At 26.6% G+C, this 18,755-nt stretch overlaps 1 protein-coding gene across 2 annotated transcripts in view; it reads right to left on the bottom strand.

Moving 5' to 3' along the window:
• The window catches only part of LOC113386821, a 42,659-nt gene extending 25,014 nt beyond the window's left edge, over nucleotides 1-17,645 (bottom strand). For both annotated transcript variants that reach the window (XM_026624580.1, XM_026624581.1), the window contains exons 1-2: nucleotides 17,279-17,645; nucleotides 524-706 (exon numbers count right to left, since the gene is read on the bottom strand). In XM_026624580.1, the coding sequence (XP_026480365.1) occupies nucleotides 524-706; nucleotides 17,279-17,483 (388 nt within the window). In that variant the 5' untranslated portion in view covers nucleotides 17,484-17,645. The remainder of the gene's footprint in view (nucleotides 1-523; nucleotides 707-17,278) is intronic.
• Nucleotides 17,646-18,755: the final 1,110 nt, after the last annotated feature.

Here is an 18,755-nt window from a genome sequence, read left to right as displayed (position 1 = left end):
AAGTTTTGCAAAAGCAGACCTAGTGGTTTCGGAGAAAAAGATGAAAAAAATGCTATTTTGATCATGTCAAGAAAATGACAGTCTGGAACAACAAACACGAACGGGAATCAAAAACTTTCAGAAATTTCAAAATTTTCAAGCATTAAAAAAATCCAGTTTTCAAAAATATTTCAAGTTTTCAATATCAGTATAAAGTCAGTTAAAAATATTTCAAGTTCTCAATATCAGTTTAAAATAGGAGTTTTTTTCAATATTCAATTTTTTCAAATGTTTCCAAAATATTGAAGAATGTTGAAAAAAAATAAAAATTCTCCACAAAATCCAATTTTTCTTCTCTGAACGTTTGAAAATTTTAAATTACGGTTCGGGAAGTACAAGTAAATTGCCTTAAGGCACGATGCCATGCGCCCCACTAGTTTTGCTTTAAGTTAACTTGAGTTATGAATTCAAGATGACTTAAAATTTTTTATTGAAGCTGATTTTTGTGATTATGATTATTTCGAGTGATAATTTTCTTCCTCACCATCGTAAATGATCGGTTCTTTCTCGCGGAAGTACGTCAGAGCCGGGAAGTTCTTGATGCCGTACTGCTTGGCGAGTCGTTTGTCGTTTATCTTGACGAAGTCAACTCCGAACTTGTCAGTGTCGTCGTCGATTTTCTCCAACTCCTCCAGCACCTTGTCACACGTCACACAACTCCTTGCATCTATAGTAATAGAAAAAAAATTAGATCGTACAATAATTCATATAAACAAATTTGGGAAGATAGTCGAGAATTAGTGATGAATAAATATTTAGTTTTTTTTTTCAATAGTATGAAAATAAAATATAGTTAACCAGTACAGCATAGAGAGAATAAGAATCTTTTGAAAATACTAAGAACACTGGATTGATCCTATATAGGCAGAAAACATAGTTTGAAAAGTAATGCAAAAATGCTGATAATTGGCAACTTGCTCGAGAAAATACATCGAATTTAAAGTTTGAAAAGTAAAACTTAGAAAATGGTAATTAGAAATGAGTAAAGATGTTGTTGTTTTACACCAGAAACCTGCCTTATAAAAATACATTCTTATGGATAATCTGTAATTAAAAAATGATGAGATATGTAATAGTAATGCAAAATAGGTAGAACCAGGCTGATTAGTCATTTGATCTAGAACGTGCCATTTCATTACGTATTCCAACTAGGGTTTATACAAAAACCGACATATTTTAGAAAACCGGTTTTCGAATTTTAATTTTACTAAAAAAACGGTTTTAACCGGTTTTCGAATTTTATATAGAAAATAAATATTCTGTAATTTATCCGCAAATTTAGTGTAATTTAGAGCAGTATTTGACTGAATTTATTTATTGTTCAACTTTATATATAGTAAACAAAATTATTTTAATTTTAATTAGTAGAACTAAAAAATAATAGTTTATCCGGATTAAGTAATTTGAAAATAATTATTCGTTATTCACGCATCATTTTCATATATAAGAATAAAAATATTTTTATAATAATGAAAAGAAAGTTTTCAAATAAATCAAAATAATACATTTATAAATAAAAATTTCATTAAATTAAAAAAAAATATTAATATCAATTTTAGTTTTAAAAACAATTAAGCTAAACTCAGGTATTGCCTGTTCCGAGTAATTTTAATTAATTAATTTTAAACATTCTGATTGTTTTTTTGTTTAATAAAATATGATTTAAAAAAACTTAGAACGTCTATTGAATTTCTACTTGGACGTGACCTTTGTTTACTCGCAATATTTCCTGAAATAGAAAATACTGTCATACTTGCGACCATATTATGCTTTATTGTTTTGTTCTTTAATTTGTGGCTTCTAGGGTTTAAAACTCTTTATTTAAGTTTGAGTAGGGGAAGTTACTTCTTCAAGAAGAAATCACACTGATTTAAATTAATATATACACTAGTTTAAAAATCTAAATTAATATATAAAAAACCTTTCTGGGAACCATTGCATACTGATAAGATATTATATCAAATGTTATTGAACCGATATGATTTCAAGAATCAAAACGCTTTCATCTATCTTTATATTTGGCTATATTTGGCATTTTCCATTTATACAGTGAAAACCGACTTTTTTCACTAAAAAGCCGGTTTTTAAGTTTCATAATTTTCGCCGTTTTTAAAACCGGTTTTTGAAAACCGACAAACCCTAATTCCAACAGTAAATATTTTGTATAGTTAGATGGATTTGCTTTATTGTTATCATTATCGTGAAATTATCAGAAATGTTTTTCCCATCGGCAGTAGTAGTAGTTCAAGTGTCTAATGTCTAGTAGTGTTCGGTCGGCGGCATTGGCGTCCAATTTAGGAGATGCTCGAACTCAGAATAGCATCGGCCGGGCGGGAAATACGAACGCACGCGCTCTATAATATCATCATAATAGAGGTATGTTGTGTATTATATGAGATTACCTATCTTTTATACAAATTCAAGACTATTTGCATAGATTAAAATTTAAAACGAATGTTGGAGGAGAGGATGACACTGCAACTTAGGCAAGTTGGAAATTGGAAAAAATTAATGAGCAAATCGGAATTCGAAGCAATTGTAAAAGTTGTGCAAAACAGTTCACAAAATACATTGTACAAAAATGTATCTCATTTTTTAATGTATATATCCGAATGCACTATCAATGGATTGGCACTCTATTTAGACATTTTAAAGTACGACCGAAAATTTGCTGATTTTAAGGATGGAACAGGAGCAAATAATAAAAAAGAGAAAAAAAATGTATTGACGTTTAGTTTTATTGTAATAATACCAATTGCCAACGTATATCTAATGTTTTTGAATCATTCGATTAAATCACTTTCTCAACAATGTGATACCTATATTCTAACAAACCTAACTTCACGTATATGTTCTCAAAGAAACATCAGAAAGTTGCACTTATGATAAAATTATTATTTGACGTTGGTGCATAATATAGGTTAGGTTTTATGTGTAAAATGCCAGATCATACAGCAAATACATAGTCTAGCAACTAATACCAATATAGACCCGTAACATAGTGTTATTATAACATTTCTATTTAATCCAATAATTGGCCCTTAAATATGAATATATAACAATATATATATATATATATATATATATATATATATATGCATAAATAAACATGATTTTTTTTAACACCTTGCTAAAATTATCACAAGATATTGATTTTCTATAGAAAACAGATAAATCTCATTATATACGATTTTGATTGATAGCAGACGATGTCATAAAAAAGTTACATTATTATAATACCCAAAATACTTGATAGAATAGACAAATAAGTGTTATTCGTCTGAGTTCAGCAATAATGTGGCTACTATCAATTTTTATAATTTACTTATAGATATCCTTAATAAAAGAACATGTTTTCTTTATAAGATATGCTAAATAATAAAAAAAAAATCTATTTTGATAATTCTGAAAAACCACCCCATACCAAGGTCATAAATAGTGTATTATCATAAACAAATTTAAATGTTGTAAAAATTAAACTTGTAAATATGATGTCAAAAAATCGAAACATTGATTTATTGCTAAATGTTATAAATATATCAGTCATTATAATTGCCTTGGTTTGCTTTTACAATGATTTAGCTATTTATATTTATTGCTAAAGTTGTGTGTAATATTCTTAAAATTCACAATTAGTTTTTTCAATTTTTTTATATATTTTCTATTGTACCTCCCAGTTTCACTAACTATTTTGCATTGAATTAAAGAAATTAGTTTATATTTTTATAAAAAGATATAAGTAATATTGAGGATTCGAGTAATCTCAATCTTGCATTTCATTGTTCATATTGTAAATGTTTGTAATTTATGAAATAAAATTTGTACTAAATACAAGAAACTATCATTTGTTTTTAGTTCTAAGATCTAAGTTATTCAAAAAGTTTCCTCAATTCTTGTATCAAACTTCTTGCTTAATGTTAAAAATGACATCTTGGACAATTAAATCTCGAAAGCAAAAAAACCTGGGACTTGGCTTTGCAATTTTGTAAATTTATTATTACCATTTAAATAATTTTGCAAATTCTTCTATAGAACTCGCTTTGTTGCTAAATACTAAAATAAAATAAAATTTTTAAAGAAATAAGGCTGATAAATAAACTTGTAAAATTGATATCAGTATGATGAATAAATTTATTAATATGTAATATAATTAGAGATATCAATTTTGAAAGATCTATATAGACCTCATAGCATATGGAAGTAAAACATAAAAATGTTCATCAAGCGTTCAGGTTAACTTATATAATGGCACTAATCCGTTTAAAATATAGTTTGATTAAAGTATATATAATATAATAAAAGAAGATGGTTTATACGACGCCAAGAAAACTAATTTGAACATATATTGGAAGAAAATAAAAATAAAAAATATTTTTTGACAGTACTAAAAGCACATTCTTGACTATCCTTTATCATAAACGTTTCAAATAGTATAAGAACAGATATAATTATTTTCATTTATACAGAATCAATTTATATATGATGTATATAATTTTGTTTGAATTTCATTAAAGCAATATATAACATATGATTTCTCGACCTGTTGCTCTTGACATGTGTTATATATTTCTATCATTCAAGATAGAAGTCACATTAACCGATGGAATGATGCCAAAACTTTTAAAGTCATTCTGAATCATTCACCAGGATTGGCGGTATTGCTCTTAGATGTATTAAATTTCATTGAAAGTGAAATTCAATTGTTATGCAATTTGTTAGAGAAATAAGACAGAAACAGGCTCCCATTACAGCAAAATAAATTATCATCGTAGTACTTGAGATTAGAACTTTATTTATTTATCTCTATGAATTTTCTACCTATTTCCAGGTAAAAAATATGTTAAAAAATATGTAGTATTTATTCGTAATTATTTGTTATTTTATAAAATTCAATTACATCAATCATTAACCTTCTATAGTGAAAGCTCTCTTAACAATCTCTAAATAAAGATAACTTCAACTTTACTACATTATCTCTTACGATTATCGTTTAGTCTATATTTTATTTAGTTAAATATTTTCCAAGTATAAATTGTTATAGATCTAATTTCAACTTTTACTACATGCTATAAATATTTTACTACCGAAACATGATCTTCTCGAATACCACTGTCGAGAAAACAAATAAAATGTGAACACATCATTATACATTTTCACTTAGAAACGCACAGTTTACTTTGAAATTTATTAGCTGCCTGAAATGCCAAATAAATAGAAATTGCCATTTTACACGAATTTAAATATCAATACATCATTTAAAATATATGTTTACGTCTACAGATATATTTGCCTTCCATGAACCAAAATGCTAGACACTTTCAAATATTCTGGCAAAAGATATTCAAAGTAAAAATAACAAAATGATACTTAACAAAATTGTCAATAGGGAGTTCAGAACAAAATAAAAAATTGGTGTTTCTCTACATTTTGTTTAAATAAACTTAACAATGTAATAAATTTACTATTATATCCGAATGAAGATTTCTCATATTGTTCTTCATGTTTGATGCTACTTCGCAGAATTTTTAATTTCAGTCTGTTTATAAAAATATTGTATATGATTAAATTTTTATAGTGGAATGCAATTGTATTTATAGATAGATTTTATTATGCCATATTTGACTTTTCAGTAAAATGTATTTCTAAATCAAATATATACTTAGGATTTAGTTGGGTTGAAAAGTTCAAGGAAAACTAATTTCTTAGAAAGAAGCATTGATAATTGAGGGACTAATATAAGGGATTATTTGATGCTTTTTTAAATAGTGCAATAAAAGGGATTAAGTTTTTTTATTGCTATCCTGTGTGAAGAGTACTAAAAAATATTTATATAATTTTATTAGACCAGGATTTAGCCTTAGACGTTCACATATTTTGTCTTCTAAGACAGTAAGTTAAGGGCACGATTTGGGTGAAACAAATAGTAAAATGTATTTAAAAAAATGCAAATAAAATTCAACAAATGTTACAGAATTGTTTTAATTTTTGTTATGATTTGTAATTACTAACGTTTTTGTTTTATTTTTTTTACATTATTTCAATTATAGTTTCTTTCTTATATCAGCTCTGTATCTTATAAAGTCATTTTGATTTCAGATTTTATTTTTTAATAATCTAATATACTTTACAAATAATTTCAACTTTGCATTTCAGTTTATATAATTCTTATAAATATTAGACAATGTTACAAAATTTATAATAATCTATCTGAAAACATTCAGTATTCCTCGAACATTTCGTTACGGTACGGGAAGTTCCAAAATTAGTACAGAAATTTGCCTTAAGGCACGATGCCACCCACCCCACAAGTTTAAAATATTAAATAATCACTACTTTTTATAAATCAATTCTATCTTTTATCTTGGCACATTTCAAGCAATTAGGTCTGCATTTAATATTACAACAGTACAAGAAAATCTAGGTTTTCTAAAAATAATTTAAGTGTCGAAGAGAGAATCATATGGTTGTGAAAACTCTATTTATCTAAAGTTACAAAATCAGGAGTTCGAAATTTCGATGGTAATGACCTATTAAAAGCTTTAATTAAAAACATATGGTCTGATTTTATTTCATAGTTATTGTACAGAAATTGTAAGTCTTGAAATAATAGTGCAACTAGATAAATATAATCAAAAATATTTTATGAGACTATGTTACTTAATTTGAAGCAGTTATATCTGCAAGAAATTATTATTTCTAGTGGAGTTAATATTACTAGAAATATATTTTACATTTGAAAATCCCGATAAAAATTTAAGATATTGTTAAAATATTATATTCAACAGAAAAACGGTCATAAGTGTTATAAAATTTATTTTCACATTTTATACTGTAGATAAATATAAAAACATGTGAAAATTTCAGTAAGCATTATGACTCAAAATTATATCAAAAATTAAGATAATAACAATTTCCAGAATATTGCAGATATAATAAAATTTTGTAATTTAGATGCATGTAGACAAAAATTTCCTATTTACTAGAAACATAAATGATTTTATTGAGTATCATCATAATTTCCAATTATTTAACTTATAGATGTGTTTTTGATTAAAATTATTTTTAAATAGCAAAAGCCTAGAAAATTTATTTTAATCGCTTGAAATGTAATATGCATTCAAAATAAAAACTTATAAAAAAGGATAAGATAATTTTGTTATAATTTATTTTTCGAAATTAAGTTTTTAGGGCCATAATTACTTTCCACATTTTATACTGTAAATAAATATAAAAAATGTGAAAATTTCAGTAAGCATGATGACTCAAAACTATATAAAAAATTAAGACAGTAACCATTTCTAGAACATTTCAGGCTTAATAATTTTTTTTATTTTATATGTCTATAGACAAAAATCTCTAATTTATTAAAAACATAAATGATTTTATTGAGTATCATCATATTTTTTTAATTATATAATTTATAGATGTGTTTTCGATTAAAATTATTTTTAAATAGCAAACGCCTAGAAAATTTATTTCAAATGTAATCACAAAAACTTAATGAAAGAATAATGTTATTGTTATAACTTGTTCTTCAAAATTCAATCTTTACAGTCATAATTAAAGTTAATAGCTTATTATAAAAATATTTACAAATATTTATCTCATTTAGATTTTGTTACATCAATATTTGCTCAAAAAGATATCTGTGTTTAATAACTCGAATGTTTATATTTTGCACAGACAAAAGCTAAATATACTTTGCAAATTTTTGTGTGAGCAAGTTTGAAAAATCTATTTTGGTAAAAGACAATTAGATGAGTGAAATTGTAAAATCAGCAGAAAAAGCTCGTAAACTAGTAAAATTAAATTTTTAGTAATTATTTTCATGTTAGCTCTTTAATTTTTCAAACTAAGCCTACAAACTATAATATAACCAAATAATAACAAAAAAAAATATGTCCAAAAAATTTGTTTAAAAATCCTATCAGACTTATGAAGTGATCTCTCTATTTTAAAAAATTATAAAAATTGCAGAAATTATTTTTCACTAATTTGAAAAATTTGCATTGCATTTATGAAAAATTTGCATGGACTGATTTTGTGTAGGTTTTTATTCAGAAATAATTATGGCAATTCATACTCTTCTAAATAATTCAAAACCATGTGCTCAAAAAATTAAGATACCAAATGTGTCATTTGTATCCAAAGACTTTGTACAATTATTTCTTATATACAAATACTGATAAAAGCTTTGGCAGTATATAAAGTATATATATATATATATATATATATATATATACATTAATTAAGCTATTAACTCTATCAAAGCAGATATAAATTATCTTCCACGTGTTTCGCACACAATCAAACAGAATATTTTTTAACTGGCAGTTTAAAAACTTCCATGATTTTGTTTGAAAATTAAGTTTGTGATACAAAATCTTTGTGCCAGATTTAATATTAGCAACCATTAATTAATCTGGGCCACTCACCGCTAAAAAGAAGTGTTACGACAGTTAATTTACGCCCGAAAATATATTTCTGGAAGAAATCAAACTTATTTCTGGAACAGAATTGACTTGTTTGTGTTTGAAGATATTTTGAAACGTTTACTGAAATGGATCGATTATATTTAAAATCGATTCAGGGTCAGGAAAATAAAAATAATTGAAATATGTGTTGCTCGTGTGTAATAATTTCATTAATAATATTAACACGTTATTCGCCATGTCAGTCATGTGTGTCTGACACTAAAAGGCATATACAAGCCACATTTGACACACACGATTTGGTAGAAGACCAAAAAGTTTTAATATAGTCATGTCAGTCATGTATGTGTGTTTTTCCAGAATTTTTTTCAAATTTTTTTTTATACATCTTTCTTGATACACTTTTAACAAAATTATCTAACAAAGTTATCATGTGGTGATATAAAAACTAATAAGAAATGTTAATTATTGATAATAAATTATTTATAGTTTAAATTAATATAAATATATTGAACAGCAATCAGAATTGGCTTTGGGATAAGTAAAAGCTTTAGGCAACCCAACGTTCATTTTTTAGTTCTAATTTTAATTATTATTTAGGAAATAAAGACAAACTAGCTCTACGTAGTCTATATGAAACAAAAAACTCATTTATATAACACAAATAAAAACATGTAAATTTATAATACATATATTCCAACTGATGCCAACTAAGTTTTTGGAAAAACTGAAGACGCAAGCAGAAAAAAATCTACACAAAAGTAAATTAATCAACATATTATTATATTTTGTCTGAAAATTGTATGCTTATTAGTTTATTTTTTTTGAATCATTCAAATTGGTTGATCTTGGAAACGTGCACAAAAAATTGTATCGAAACATACACACATACATACTACATACACACACAAAAACATAAATTTTTTCTAAAGTATGCCAAAATGTTCAAGACCTTTGAAACGTAAAGTTATTGATGAAGAACAATATTCGTAGAGGCAACCAAATGGTTTTCTTTCCTAATTATAATATATTTATTTTCAATTATGATTATGTTTATTTGACAAACGAATTTAAATCATACTGCACTTTATATAAAACAAAATTTTCCTATTTTTATAATATAAGTATTCAGTTGAGGAAAAGATAAAGCATCAGAAGTTTGAGATATAATTCAGTAGAAATTTATATTGATAATATTTGGCAATTTATATAGTTGCATTATTTACTTATTTATTTTACATAGTTATTATTAATAATAATGGATTTAAAAATCTAAAATCCTCAAGTGTTCCTATATTAATTCAAGGTTAATATTTAATTCCTAGACCAAACATAACGTATTATTGGATTTTTCCAATTTTTTCTGTGCCATTTATTTCAATTTTCAATATATGTTAACACAAATAGATAAATTGTCCGAAATCCTAATTTTGAAGTGAAATATATTAATGGTAATTTATTAAAAATGTATGTGTATCATATTATTTAAAGGTAAATATATGTACTGTGTTTTTGGAGAAAATAAGATTGATGTTTCGAAATAATACCTAAATGTAAATATTATAGACATTTTAACTAAAATTATTAGATTTTTTTATAAAAATTAACATTCTCATACCATCGCATAAGTTATTAATAAACTATCAGCTCTGGAAGAATATGGATCTCCGTTTTTAAATTAAAATCTTATGTAGGCTTTTTTATGTAAAAAATCATGATTTTGAAAAGAGTAGTATAAATGAGATCCGTGAACAGTTGGGTAAGTTGAGTTGAGTTTTCGATCCATTTATAATGATAATAGGTAAAAAAATGAAATCCTAAATTTTTATAAAATATAGCTGCACTTTTGCGTGAAAGATTTACTGTGAGATATTTTTGGTTAAAGATATTATGTTTTGAGAACATGATTTCATCAACATGATTGACACAACAATGGTAGTAATCTCCAGCATCTTTTATCTCTACCAATATGATAACTTTTATATTTGTATCTATAATAAATAGTAGCTATTTCTTGATATTTGTGCAAATGTTGTATTATAATTTCAATGATTTAATTTCTGGCTGGCTTAATTTTTGTTTCTGAGCTTGTATCGCGTTAATAAAGAATTTTATCGCCGGTCTATTCTTGGTGGCCACCGCAAGAAATGTAAAGGATTACAAATTTCGGCATCGTGGTTTACGAACCTGTCCTACTCTGAACCATGTTCATTGAGTCATGCCAACTAAAACTAAACTGATATTAGTTAGACAGCTCATCGATAACAAAAATTGAAATATAGATAGAGTTTTAAAATTCATGTAAAACCTACTTAACCATATTCTCAATCGCACGACTTTTACCTAAACGCAACATTTTACGAACATCGTTCGAATATAGTATTATCGTAAGAATATCGTAATATCGTACGAATATTAATTGCAAGCAATTGGTTGTTATGTTGAGCTAGAATTCCCGTATCATCTGCAAAGGTTGCAATCGTGGTTTCTGCATTTGTAGGTACATCAGCAGTATATATATAATGTAAATCAGCCGACCAAGAATACTACCTTGCGGAACTCCGAAAGAAATATTTCTAACAATGGATGAAGTATCATTGAAACTGGCAGAGAACCTTCTATCACACAAATATGATTTTAAGAGAAGATAATAGGTGTATGGTAAATTATTCTTTAATTTGTATAACAGGCCTTTGTGCCAAACTTTATCAAAAGTCTGACTGATGTAAAGAAAAAGAGCTGAGCATTTTTTTTTTTGAAGTGAAAGACTTTATAAATAAAATTAACGATTCTATGTATTTGTTATATTGTTGTGTTTTCTCATGAACCCAAATTAATGTTTTGGCATAAAATTATTTTCCTCTAAAATATTAATAACTTTTTTGTGTATAACTTTTTCAAAAAATTTTGAGATGCATGACAGAAGACCAATGGCCCGGTAGGAAACGGCATCAGCAGGATTTTTCGCAGGCTTGAGAATTAAGAAAATTTTTGCCAATTTCCACGATGAAAGAAAAACGTACAATATCGTAATATCCTACAATTATCGTACGAGCATCTATACACATAACGGTAATAATGCTAATAAAAAAAGTATAGAGTCGCTGTTGGAAATAACTATTTACTATCAGAATCATAATGTAATTCAAATTGCACAGCGAATAGCTGATTTTTGTTAATTAATTGTGATTAATTAATTAACCAAGTTTTGAAAATGCAAAATATATAAATTAAATAAAAAAAATATTCATATGAATTTAGTACTATTTTTGACGCAATAATAAAATTCTATACATTACCTACGATTTAGTTTGATATTTTGAGAGCACATTGATTTAAAAATTGTATTAATAAATGAGCAAAATTGAAATGTTGAAAAATTATTATGAAATAGATAGATATATTATGAGATAGATATATATATATATATATATATATATATATATATATATATATACTAGATATCAGTCAAGTGCAATATTATCAAAAACAGAGTAAACTATCAAATGCGACATGTAGTTGCAAAATCATGTGTGCAATTTCCTTATTGTGACGTCATAGAATATAATTTATTGTAGACTGTAAAATCATAATTATTATAATCATGTGTGTTTAGTTTTCGATCACAATGTAATTTGTATACATTGTTGCAAAAGTGAGTGGAATTAGATAAATTTATTGTTTTATCACCTGTTATTTTAACGTTTATTAATAAATTGAACTGAAAATTTTAATTATAATTAAGAAGATACTTGTCTTGTGATTTGTGTACATAGTGAAGTAAATTCTGATTGCTTTTCAAAACCATAAAATAAGAAAATATATAATGGAAGTACGAACACCTAACTTTTGCAATAAAATGAAACAGATTTACCAGTACTGGCATATGCTCATTGATTTCATTAAAAATAATTATAATTATCAAAAAATAGGTCCACAAAAACACGAGAAAGTTACCTAGCTAATAAACTTCTCATTACATATGAATTGATGACAGCAAGACTGCGCCAATGACGCTCAACATCTGACCAAATTGTGCTTATGGGTTTCTTCTTGTTACAATGTCGCGGAAATGTTACTAGAACTAGTCAATTTTTAAATACTTGTGTAATTTTGACCATTTATAACATTTTATCAATCAATATTTTACTTATGTTTTTTCTCAAACTTTGATGGAAAAGTAATACAATATATTTTGGTTACCCGGCTCTCGTTCTATTCTATTTGGGCGACCTCTTAGGCTAGAGCTTGCTTGAATCAACAGTAAAAATTATAAAATTAGAAGTGTCGGGCTAAGACGACGTTTTGCAACATCTACATCGCCTCGAGAGCGTATCAAGTGAACCGAATGCTGAATGCTGAATGCCGAATGCCGAATGCCATCATCGGAAAATGCTCAGACAAATGATTGCTCAATCGGGGACGAGCAGGGCTGGGAAAATTCAAATATCAAATGGAAATTTATTCGAAATTAGACCTATTGTAGTATAAACATGTTCTCCTATGATACATTTAAAAAGTAATAATTTGTAAAGTCAAAGTAAAGTAAAAAGTAAAGTGACATCAAGAATGTTAATAGATGAGTAACTACATTCTTTTAAGTACTGTCGTCTACTTTGTTTTATTGGCTTTTGATTTACATTATTTGTCTAGGTGTCATTCGTACAATTGCTTAAATCTACTGTCGCTTAATTGTTTTATATCCTAAGATACTTTATGGTGAAAAGACAATTTTGTCTGAAACAAGTATAAATTGTAGTAAATAAAAAGATTTTTTAAATTTTTACTAACTTGAATCCATAGAAATTATCATTTAACTATTTATAACATTTTCTGTGTTAGAATCTCTGAATTTATTACAAATCATTGTTTAACCAAGAGGCATATCTGTCAAATTGAAATATTAGTTAGAAAATTATTAATTGTCCTCATGTTTAATTATTACAATTTAATTTAATTATTACAAATTGAATATTGAAATTAAACTTTGAATCCAAATTTCACTCTCAAATAATTTTTAAATTTAATTATTGGTTTTTTAGTTCATCAATGTTTAAGGCGATTGATTAATATTATCTTTACTCGTCTTTTGAGAAGCATTATACTTTTGTATGAAAAATTTTCGATGATTTTAATTTACTTATTATTGTTTATTTACAGTATTTGTGATTACGCTCTTGAATTAATTCTATGCTAAATTTTAATATTTATTTTCGATCCATTATATTTCAAGTTTATATTCAAACTATTGAAACTTGAACTTTCTTAACTAATTCTCATATTTGCCTTTTAGCTGAAAAGTTTGTTTATTCACAAGTATTTTATACAACCTCCATGTAATTTTGTAAAATTTTTAGTTTCAAACTATGTGTAATAAGAAATTAAAAAAATAAGAAAAGTAGAATATTTATGGATAGCTTTATAAAAAAATATAAAATAAGATCAGTAAAATGTTCATCGTAATGTAGATTTTTAATATATTATTACATTCCTAATGAAGGATAATCAATAATAATTTTAGTTCTGAATTTTTATTATTTCAGGAGTAAAATATTATGATGATTTAAATTTTTGGAAGGTGGTGCATACTACTTTTCAAAATGAGCAAAAGATGATATTGATAGCAACACTTATGAAAATAATTATTTACCAATACTTGAAATAAAATTAAGAAATATTTTGTAGGCAAGGGGCAATATTGGTAAGCAAAAAACGTTCTTTATTTATAAATTATCTTTTCAGTTCTAATTACAAATATATGTTTTAGCCAAGTTATGGCAACGTACCTAAATTTCTTATGTCGTATTAAAAAATTAAAAGAAAAATTGATGGTATGTACAGTATTTGCATTATAATAATATTACAGAAAAATAATCAACAATGACGGGTTATTCAGTTCTAATTGATCATAATGCATGCTCTTAATTGACAAAAAAATAATTCATTTTTCATTTCAAAATATCATAAAAATGACAGCTCGATAATAAGGCTGATACAAAAATATCAAGAAAAATATTGTGCTTGAAAATTTAATAACAATATTCATTTAAGATATAAGTCATAAATAATCCTTTTTTCAAAATTTTCTAATTCATATATGGGATACACAGATTTTTTTAATTTTTCACGAAACGTTTCGATATATAATTTTATGCCATCATCAGGGTTAATTAAATTATATCTAGCTGTGGTTTACCAATTTTGTGCAAATTTAAATAGTAAGTAAATAGTAAATATCAAAATATATTATGATGAAACTGGCTCAAATGAAAACGATAATTAAGATAGTCAAATAAAAATTATTATTAAAAACTAAAAAGTAATTTTATTTTCATTATCAACTATAGTAATTTGTACTACACATTTTGAAAAAATCTGTTTGCTTTGAGAAAAATATAACTTTTGCGACTTAACTGACGTTGTTACTAGTAAAATAAGCTATAGTCCCAAAAATTGATAATTAATTAATACACAATCACTCAAAGTTTTAGTGTCACGTGATACTGCCAATTATAAACACTACATTTATTTTTATTTATGTTTTTTTTTAATTTATCTCTAATTTTATGATACCCACTGTTGATGGCGTAAAATATGTCAAAACATGGAAAAAAATATGTTCTCTAAAATTTTTACTTTTTATATGTGGTGCTATGTCATCAAATATATACACAGATATATATATATATATATATATATATATATATATATATATATATATATATATATATATATATATATCAAGTATGTTTCATAAGAAAGTGACTTACATTCTCCTCCTGTTAGATCGAATTTCAAAAAAACAAACTGATTTTGTGAAATTTTTCAAACCTAAGAATAACCCAAGGCTTCTAGCTCGTCCTGTATCCACAACAATAGACACAAATACTTCTAATACTGGTTGGTAAGACACACAAAATTAAATATATATAACTTTTTCTATATACTATCATGATAGTATATAACAGCTCGAGTTGAATATTTGGCGAACACATTTAGTAGAGACACTTGAGAAAACTTACAAGCCTTCTGCTGAATGTTATGTAAGGTGGGCTTTTTGGACTATTTTTAAATTAAATTCGGATCGCACTACATTGAATGTGGTGGCCTTTAGTTCAGCACTTTATTTATAAAATTAGCCATGAAATAAAGTAAAGTTTATAGCACAAAACGCGATTGATGTCGAAAATTTAAGTAGGTTAACTGGATTTATCGAGGTGGATCGGGGCGCCATTTTAGATTGCAAATTTCCTCAAAAGTGATTAAATTAAATATTTATATTTATATTTTATTTATTATATTAAATTTATTATATGTTTATCGCGATATATTTTATTATAACTGGGATAACTGAGTTTATCAAACAAAACCAGGACATTTTTTTATCATGATTGCTATAAAGTGAAACTTTCATCAGAATTGGTGTGGATTTTCTATGAAACTGTTACATTTTTTGGCAGAATTTCTAAAATTTGAAAAACAGCTGATGATTATGTAATACTTAAGAAAAACTTCTGAATCGATATCATAATTTAACTCAAGAAAGTAAAAAAATCTTCGAATACTCGTTAATAATATCACGATAAAATAATCAACTAAAAATAAGTAGTTTTTGCTAGTTTTATCATAATACGAATTATGTAAAAAAAAATTTACTCTAAATTTCTTTGAAATTGAATACAAGATGCACTTAAATTTAATTTTAAAAAAATTGAGAAGATTGGGAGATATATTTTTATTTCGGAGCAAATTAATGAAACAAAAAACAAAACAATAAAGCCGAGAGATACACTACATCAAAAACTTGTTTAAAAGAAATGTTACATTTGAATTATTATTTTTAGAAAATTGCTCAAAGATGGTAATATTTATCTGGCTATTTTAAAAAATTGAGAAATGATGGTAATATTTCTTTACTTTGAAGCAAACTAATATAATTTTTCAAAAAAATTAGAACCAAGAAATGCAATGGGAGTTACCAAATGGTTTATCGTAAAATTATGATTTTTTTCATATATCGACAAATTAGAAGCAAACTAAAATAATAATAGTAAAAATTAAAAAGTGTTTGCTTTATCTCATGAAGTAAATTGTGTAACAAGTTAATTTAACTAAAAATTTGTCTTAAATATCATAAATTTTTTTTTTAATGTGAAGAGCTGGTGAACTATCTTTATTTTAAAGCACAAAATGCTAAATAATGAAGCTCAATAAAATTTAAACTCAAACTACTTAAAAACTTCACTAAAAGAATCATGATAAGAATCACAGAATGAATTGTACCAGAATCTTGAAAAATGGCCTGTCATTTTTTTTTTGAAATTCGGTTTAAAATTGCGGTAGATTATACGTCGTGCAAAAATATCCATCTATTATCTACTTAATACTTTTTGAAATTTTGGAATCAGATATATATATATATATATATATATATATATATATATATATCCAGTGAGTCGTTACCAAAATCACGAAAAATCGCTCATCGTCCAAAAAGATCGATTTATCATCTATTTTATATTTTTTTAAAATTGGAATCAGATTTAAGAACGATTGCATAAGATAATGATAAATCGTGGAGTTATGACTATTCTCATATATTGGCAAAATGAAAAAAAAATCCAATTGGGTTAATGAATCATCGAACAAGAATATTTCAAGGCATCAAGGTCAGGGCTTGTAGACAACGCAGACACATTTGCTTTGTACACTTGTCACTAGAAAATCACTTATACACAAAATTGCAACAACAAAGTCAACTTTATCTCATCAATTCAGAATAAATTTCATATTCCTTCTGCACTCACACCAAAACACAGCTACAAAATCCTTGTCGTTCAGCAGCCTCTCCAGTTGCTTCGAAGTGACCTCCTCAATAACCGGTTCCTTGGCTCCAGCCTTGACATCATCCCCTTTCCCTGAGCTACTGCTGCTCTTTTTGGCATCGATCTGGCCCGCGGTGAACAGTGTCACCAGCAACAGCAGCCAGACCAGGCCGCGTCTGGTCCACATCGCCTTGGAGTCTCTTCGTGGTAAGATTTACAAAGAGATACGATGGTAAGAGGGACAAAGGGTAAGAGATTATTAACGACGATATGTAACCAGGCCAGATCAGGAGACGTTTTTCCCACTTCACCGCCTTTGACTTTCCCTTTACCGTCCCTTTTCCTGGTTCGTCAGTTACGCGCACGGCGGCCGCGTTTCTACTACTGAGATTCGCTCATCCAAAAGAGAGCGGCTGATCCATATTGGGGACACGTGTGTCTGAAGGAAGGTTGACTCAGGATGATTCTATTCCTGGACGGCCGGCAGACCGACGAATCGCGACGGGAGGAGATGAGGGGCAAGGGGAGTGGGGGAGCGGGTATGTAGTAGTATTGGGAGTTGGTACATGTGGCAGAAATGATTGCTGATTTTGAAACAATATTGGTTTAATAGTCTGCCATTTGATTATTTAGTTGGGAAATGTTATTGATGATGTTTATAAAAAATGCATATATTTAGGTTGTTTTATACTGTAATACTATATGGTTATTATTGAATTAAGGAGCACAACTAGTGTAACCGCCTAAAAAAAGGTGATATTTGGGAATTTATATTACAAAAACTACTTTATCAATCATTTCAAAATTTTGGAAATATATTTATACATAGTAATTTAAGAATACATAGTAAAATTTTTGAAGAAAAAAATTAAATATTTTTTAAGTTATCGTCGATCTCCAACGGCGCGACAAAAAAGGCCCTTAACTGCTGCAGTGATTCCGGCCTTCTACGTGGATGAAATAAAAAAAAAACTAGCTGTAAGTGGAATTCTGTCTTAAGGCAATTAGGGCATCGTGCCTTAAGGCAAATTGCTGGAACTTCCCGTACCAAAAATTATTATTTTTTTTTTAAAACGATTAACATTTTTGAAAAAAAATTACTTTGAAAAAATAAGATTTTTGAGAAACTATAAATTGGACAAAAAATTAGTTTTATTTTGAAAAAAAAAAATTTTTTTTAAAAATTTTTTTTTTTTTAAAAATTTGTTTTTTTTGAAAAAAATTTTTTTTCTTTATTTTGACATATTGTGGAAGATCTGAACTTTTTTTTCAAAGCAATCGTACTGCTTTAACTACATAGGGACAAAATATAAAGCGCGTAAGCGCCGCGTCGCTGTCTAACGCATAAGCATTGGTACGGAACCGATAGGAATGTTAACAAAATGTATACTTATTGTTAAAATCTCTATAAAATGTCTGATAATTTGATGTGCATATGTCTAATGATCATTTTTGACCG

The sequence above is a fragment of the Ctenocephalides felis genome, unplaced genomic scaffold (genome assembly GCF_003426905.1).
Source record: "Ctenocephalides felis isolate EL2017-DRISC unplaced genomic scaffold, ASM342690v1 CF-g0.4_SCAFFOLD_03571, whole genome shotgun sequence".
In the NCBI taxonomy this organism is placed as follows: domain Eukaryota; kingdom Metazoa; phylum Arthropoda; class Insecta; order Siphonaptera; family Pulicidae; genus Ctenocephalides; species Ctenocephalides felis.
Note: the sequence above shows the minus strand (reverse complement) of the source record. Positions and strands in the feature narration are given on the sequence as shown.